Raw genomic sequence first — 7,566 nt, 5'->3', positions numbered from 1 at the left:
TTACTGATTTATTTCTAAGAATTTTCTCTTGTCGATCCATTATCTGCACGGGTTGTTCTTCATACGATAAATCAGCCTGAATTTCCACTGGTTCAATTTCTATCACATGGTTGGCGTCTGGATTATACTTCTTTAGGAATGAGACATGAAACACATTATGCACATGCTGATATTGTGGCGGTAAGGCTAACTCATAAGCAACTTTCCCTACTTGGTTCAAGATTTCAAAAGGTCCAATGTATCTTGGCGCTAACTTCCCTTTCTTACCGAATCGGGTCAAACCCTTCCATGGTGATACTTTTAGTAACACAAGTTCCCCAATTTCAAATTTTACATCTTTCTAGACGGGGTCTGCGTACTTCCTTTGTCTATCCTGAGAAGCAATGAGTCTCTTCTTGATCACAGTGACAGTATCCTTCATTTGCTGAATCAATTCAGGTCCATAAATCTTTCCTTCTCCAAATTCATCCCAACTCGTCGGTGTTCTACACTTTCATCCATATAACGCTTCGTATGGTGGCATGCCAATACTGGAATGGTAGCTATTGTTATACGAGAATTCTACGAGTGGTAGATGATCGTCCCAACTTCCCGAAAAATCAATTGCACAGCTTCGCAACATATCTTCAATGGTTTGGATTGTTCGTTCGCTTTGGCCATCGGTTTGTGGATGATATGCCGTATTCATGTCTAATTATGTCCCAAGGTTTTCTTGAAATTTCCTCTAGAATCTCGAGTTGAATCGCGGGTCTCGATCCGAAACTATTGATATAGGTACACCATGTCATAACACGATTTCGCGTACATACATATGAACTAGTCTGTCTAACGAAGACTTCTCATTGATTAGAAGAAAATGAGCCGATTTCCTAAGGCGGTCAACTATCACCCAAATCGCGTCGTGTCCAGAACGTGTTCGTGGTAAACCCACTACAAAATCCATGGCAATATTTCTCATTTCCATTCTGGAATCTTCAATGGTTGAATCAAACCACTTAGTTTCTGATGTTCTGCTTTCACTCTTTGGCATAACACATTTCTTCCGCTCTTCCATGATCACAAAGCTCTAATTGCAATTTTTCAACTTTATCAAATAATTCCTTCGGCATTGTTATCATATTTAACCTTTCCTTTCTACTCAAAGCGTCTGCTACTACATTGGCCTTTCCCGAATGATACTGTATCGAACAATCGTAGTCTTTGACCAATTACAACCATCACCGATGTCTCATATTCAGCTCCTTCTGAGTAAAGAGGTACTTCAGACTCTTATGATCTGTGTATATCTCACACTTTTCCCCATATAAGTAGTGTCTCCATAGCTTTAAGGCAAACATTATCGTAGCTAACTCTAAGTCGCGAGTCGGGTACTTCTGTTCATATGGTTTAAGTTGTCTCGAAGCATACGCTATCACTTTCCCGTGTTGCATCAATACGCATCCAAGCCCTTTGTAAGAGGCATCACTATATATCACAAAATCTCCCTTGTCGTCTGGTAATGCTAAAACCGGAGCAGTTACCAATCTTTGCTTTAACTCTTGAAAACTATTTTCGCACTTCTCCGTCCATTCAAACTTTTCATTCTTCCTTGTCAATTTGGTCAGTGGTACGGCAATCTTCGAAAAATCCTTTACAAATCTCCTGTAAAATCCCTTTAGTCCCATAAAACTTCTCACTTCCGTTGGCGTCTTCGGTCTCTCCCAATTCATTACCGCTTCGATCTTTTCAGGATCTACTCTAATTCCTTCTCTTCCAATAATGTGTCCTAGAAATCTTACTTCAGCCAACCAAAACTCGCACTTCGAGAACTTGGCATACAATCTCTCATTCCGCAGCACTTTCAAGACTATTCTTAGATGTTCTGCGTGATCAGCTTCTGTCTTTGAATATACCAGAATATCGTCAATGAAAACTATGACAAACTTGTCCAAATACTCCTTGAATACTCGATTCATTGAATCCATGAAAGCAGTTGGTGCATTCGTCAACCCAAAAGCCATAACGAGAAACTCGTAATGTCCATATCTAGTTCGAAAAGTTGTTTTATGTATGTCTTCAGACTCAATCTTTAATTGGTGGTATCCCGATCGCGGATCAATCTTCGAAAAATAAGAGGCTCCATTGAGTTGGTCAAACAGATCATCAATTCTAGGCAAAAGGTATCTATTCTTAATCGTCAACTTGTTCAATTCTCGATAATCTATACAAAGTAGCATGCTTCCATCCTTCTTCTTCACAAACAACACTGGTGCACCCCACGGTGAAACACTCGGTCTTATAAATCCCTTGTCTAGTAATTCTTGTATTTGCTTTGCTAATTCCTTCATCTCCGTTGGTGCCATCCTATATGGAGCTTTCGAAACGGGTTCGATGCCGGGCGCAAGAGCTATTATAAATTCAACTTATATGTCCGGGAGTAAGCCAGGAAGTTCTTCAGGAAAAATGTCCTGAAAATCTCTTACTACTGGAATGTCTTCCGGATTTGAAACTTCTCTACCTTTATCAACTACATACGCCAAATACGCCTCGCATCCTTTTCGAATCAACTTCTTTGCTTGCATCAAGGTGAGAAATGTCTGAGTTTGCTTCTGGCCCTTGAACGTTACTTTCTTACCTTGACGTGTACTTAATACTACTCTTTTATCCTTACAGTCTATTTGAGAACTAAAACTTGTCAACCAATCCATTCCTAAGATCACGTCAAATTCGCCTAATTGGAAAGGAATAAGGTTCGCAGGAAAAACGAGTCTGGCTATCTCTATTGAATGAGGACAAATATGATTTATAGATACTCTATCTTGATTAGCTAAGATAATGGATATGGGTTCATGCATCAATTGGGTTTCACAATTCAACTTATCAACAAAAGATTTTGAAATGAATGATCTGGTAGCTCCCGAATCAATCAATACTTTAGTACTAGCAGCATTCACAGAAAGCGTACCTGACACCACATCGGTACTTTGAATTGCATCCTTCACGTTCATGTTGAAAGTTCTCGCTTGAGCTGGATAAGTCAAAGTTGGGAGATTTGAAGATGATGTTATCTGAGGTTGATTGAGAGGTATTGGGAATGATGGGGTTGGCATAGGAGTTACTGGATTCACAGGGTAGGGTGCAGTAGTCAGTTGCATCAATTGGTTATTACCCACTATGTTGCATTCTCATGAGACATGTCCTGGTTTCCCACACTTATAACATGTGATGTTGGCCTTCTGATTCTTGCATTCATGAGCATAATGGCCCCTCGTATGACACTTGAAAGAAACTATATTTGCCTTATTACAGATTCCCGTATGTCGCCTATTAAAAATCTTACATTCTGGAACTGATCCTTGCGGGGGTTTCTGTCCACTGGTTGATTGAGATCTTGTTTCTTGTGAATTATTCCCAAATTCTTCTTAAAGTTTCCGGGTCCACTCTGAGGTTTAAACCTTTGATTAGTCCTCTGATTCTGGCCCTTGTAACTTGAGCCTTCTTCTCCCGTATCAATTCTTCTCTTCTTGTTTCCTTTCTCCTTTTGATTTTTCTCACTCTCACCTTCAATTACCATTGCCTTCTGAACAACTTCAGCATAAGTAGTCAACTCAAAAGCTGCCACACGACTCCTTAACCAAGGCTTCAATCCTTGCTGGAACCTTTTTTCCCTTTTCTCTTCAGAATCAACATACTCTCCCATAAACCTAGAAAGTTCTGTAAACTTCTTCTCATATTCACCGATCGTCATGTTGTCTTGCTTTAACTCAAAGAATTTCATCTCCATTTGTGTTTGCATATAGCGAGGAAAATACTTATCCAAGAACATTCTCTTAAACCTATCCCAAGTAATAACTTCAGCAGCTTCTAAAGCTCTTGCCGACTCCCACCAATAGTTTGATTCACCTTTAAGAAAATAAGTGGCATACTCCACCTTTTGGTTATCTCCAACATTCGTTAAGGCAAAGGCCTTTTATATTTCCTTAAGCCAAGCATGAGCTTCTACCGGGTCTTGTGTTCCTTTGAATTTTGGGGGTTTTACAGATTGAAATATTTTGAAAGTAGTGACACCTTCTGGGGGTGGTTGAGGGGGGTTGCATCTGTTGAAGAAGTAGTTGTTGTTGGGCTATGATAGCAGTTTGTTGGCATACCAACTCCACAAGTTGTGCTATATCAGGGTTTTGGTTTTCTCCGTCATTTTCTTGGTTATTTGTAGGTCTTCCTCGGGCTCTTCTAGGTGCCATTTTCTGAAATAAGAGTTATACAGTTTGAGTGATACAGAATTAGGGTATTATTTTGCAGTCATCATGGTATACAGTTTTCAAATAATAAAGGTGATGCATGGTGATAAGCAAGAAATTTTAAAGGAGCAATTATAGGAATCAAAGAAAGTGCATAACTGAATTTAACATGATTCAAGTCGGAAGGTACGAATCACAAGGTACAAATACGATTACAGATTCGAATTAAAATAGTACGAGAGTCTAGAAATGGAAATAAATGATATGGTAATAAAAGGAACAGCCTAATCCAAGCAACTAAAGGTCAAGTCTCCTAAAGCTCGTCCTAAGCCTCCTCCTCAGACTCTTCCTCAGGTTCCTCGGTCTCCTCCTTACGGGTTCTCGCAATGTCGGGGGTAGTGTCCTCACGTAACATCTTGACCACACTCCCAAGCTCATCCACTATCGTCTGCACAGTAATCCGACTGGTCCGGTCGCGGTGCATGGGCATCTCCTCTAATCTTGATGTGGCCACCTGGATCAATGATTCGAGCCTCAAAATAGTTTTCCCCTTAGGTCTATCACCCATCACTTGCTTACTGCCATAGAGCTCCTTAAGACATTCCATCAGCCTGATATACTTTCCTTGGACAAAGTCAAGATGCATTCTTAAGGCAGCATAGACAGAAAAAGCAATTGTGTCGCTCAGCGGAATCGAAGATGATGAATGTGCACGTTGCTGTCAAGCAATATATACACACAGGTCAGATACGATTTATTCGAATGTCGCGTATTGGCACTCCCGATAATAATAATATATATACTCATACTTCCTATGGTCCTAATTGGGCTGTCCAGGGACTCTAAACCTAGGCTCTGATACCAAAAACTGTCACACCCCAACACACGCACTCTAAATAAAAGAGAACCATAATTATTACAAAACTTATAAGTCCAAAGAACGATAATGATCTATTACAACCCAACCAAAATAACAACAATCCCAAGTTCTTTACAAGTTCAGAGTTTGGAACAGCCCTCTAACTAATACCACGATTACATACTGGCGGATTCCGCCTAATCTATATATATTCTACCTACGCCCTCAAATGGTCTTTACCCTGCCTAGCGGTTGACTTACGGGTGGTCTGCTTGGTACGAACCATGATTGCTAGCTGTAGAGCAGGGTTAAACACAAGAGAATGAGCTACAACACTCAGCAAGTACTAATCATTCTACTAAGTAAGACATTATCTCAAAATCACGAGTTCATAAATCAAGGGGGAATATGGATAATTGTGAGAATGACAATAAGAAACATGAAGTTATAATATGAAGACATGGTAGAATTATAGCAATTGAAACAAGGTATATGGAATCATGATATCGGGCAATATGCTATAGTATTAAAACATGGTAGAATCATAATAATCGAAACATGGCATATGGTATCATGGCATCGGGCAATCATTTTATAATTATCAAATCATCAAAATCATTTTAGGACGCTACGAATTACAGCCGGTGATCAGCCCCGAAGTAATCCAGAACTGTGTTGGGTTCTCAAATATAATGGGATCCCTATGCTGTATGTGAGCCTATCAATAACGTGAAAAGGACTTGCGTCTGGGTCCAATCCACTAAGATAAGAAAACATTTATTTTATTGATTTATAACATGGATGCCGAGGAAAGATTGGGTATCAACTTAAATGAATTAGATTCAAGGGAAGAACATTTGAAGGTAAAGTACAAATCAAGCTAAGAGTGATTAACGGAAGTTTTGGAAATAATTATGGCCATGGGGTTGTTATAACTAAGCATTCATGGGAAATGTATGTATGTGCAATGATTATAAGAATAAAGAGGTAAGTAACATGCCAACAATTATAAGCATAAGAAATTAGTAACTTGCCAACAATTTTAAGCATAAGAAATTAGTAACTTACCAAAAATTTTAAGCATAAGAAATTAGTAACTTGCCTTCCAAAAGTTCTAAGATTATTCGATCTTGACGGCACGAGTCTTCTCCTCCGCTTCAGAACCTACACATTATATTAATCTCATTACTATTCACCCTTTATCGACTTATAATCCTATAATCTTCTAGACTAACCTTTACCCCTATTATAATTACAATTACACAAACTTATGATTACACATAACTTAATTGCATACAATTCAAGTAATCCACATATTCACATAAATACATAACGACATGGCATATACTACTAGTTATTTATACTATAATATCATCTAAACACCTAAGCACATAAGCAAGTAACACATAAGAACTATCATTGACCTTAACTTAACCCTAAAGATGATGTGCAACACTCGGACTCTTCACTTCTAAGTCCCAAACACAACAAATACCACTAAATCTTCCTAATGCCACTCGAAAGGGTGCTCTCGGGTTTCTTGGTGGAAATGGGGTGCCTCCACCTTGGGTCTTCACTTCAAATAACTTCCTACAGGTTTTTAGGACTATAAACTTACTTTTAAAGTTGGTGAGACTCAAAGGCCTCACTCCTAAAGGTTTCCAAAGGTCAAGACTATCACCGAAGTCCCCTACGAGCAACAGTTTGCATGTCCTGTGCTCTTTAGCCGATATCTCAAATTCTACTCGGGGCATTCTAATAAAACCAATTCCCATGGATTCTTAAGACCTAAACCTAACTCTCAGACTTGGTTCCATGACAAGGCCTCACCTAGGCCTCTCTAGGATTCTTCCCAAAGTTGACTCTTGACCAGCCTCCCCCAAATTCACTCTGCCCTAAGTTACTCTCGGTTATGGGGGTGTGCACCTACCTAAATATAAGTTTCTTGTTGAACTAAGGCTTTTGGACTCAATTATAACTCATGTCCTAACTCCAGTAAACTTGGACCTAGCAAGGCCTCACCAAAACTCACCTAAAACAGCCTATACTTAGAGTGAAAAATTCTGCTATAAAGTGCCTAGTGTACCTCCTTCCACCTTAACTCCCAAATCAACACCAAAACCAACATGCAAGCCCACAAATCTATTATACATTGTACACAACCCTATTAACTATCATTCTATGGAAAAATACGAGCATAAACTTAGCCATAATAGTCATTTACCAAGGCAAAAACAAAGAGCATAGCAGAGTAGATTTTACATGTGAACTTCTAAGCAAATTTTTGAACCAAAAACACAAGGTGACAACTTGATGGCTACAAGATTTAATCATAACTCATTAAGGAACATAACATACTAGCATTTTAAAGCAAAAACCATAGCATTCATTGCACAAAAACTCAAATTCAAGTCACATAACACATTTGTTCGAAATATCATTTATACTACGACATGCAAGCATTAACTTCAACTTTTAGTGTAAAAATCA

At 38.9% G+C, this 7,566-nt stretch overlaps 1 protein-coding gene across 1 annotated transcript; it reads right to left on the bottom strand.

Annotated features, from left to right (window-relative positions):
• Window positions 1-2,402: 2,402 nt before the first annotated feature.
• On the bottom strand, window positions 2,403-3,134 carry LOC141690932 (uncharacterized). Its single transcript, XM_074495686.1, has one exon. The coding sequence runs from the start codon at window positions 3,132-3,134 to the stop codon at window positions 2,403-2,405; it is 732 nt and encodes a 243-aa protein (XP_074351787.1).
• Window positions 3,135-7,566: the final 4,432 nt, after the last annotated feature.

The sequence above is a fragment of the Apium graveolens genome, chromosome 10 (assembly GCF_009905375.1).
Source record: "Apium graveolens cultivar Ventura chromosome 10, ASM990537v1, whole genome shotgun sequence".
Lineage (NCBI taxonomy): Eukaryota > Viridiplantae > Streptophyta > Magnoliopsida > Apiales > Apiaceae > Apium > Apium graveolens.
Note: the sequence above shows the minus strand (reverse complement) of the source record. Positions and strands in the feature narration are given on the sequence as shown.

What these genes read in the sequence shown, in the direction of transcription:
- LOC141690932 (XM_074495686.1), bottom strand. Translation starts at nt 3,134, where the DNA reads ATGCAACTGACTACTGCACCCTACCCTGTGAATCCAGTAACTCCTATG.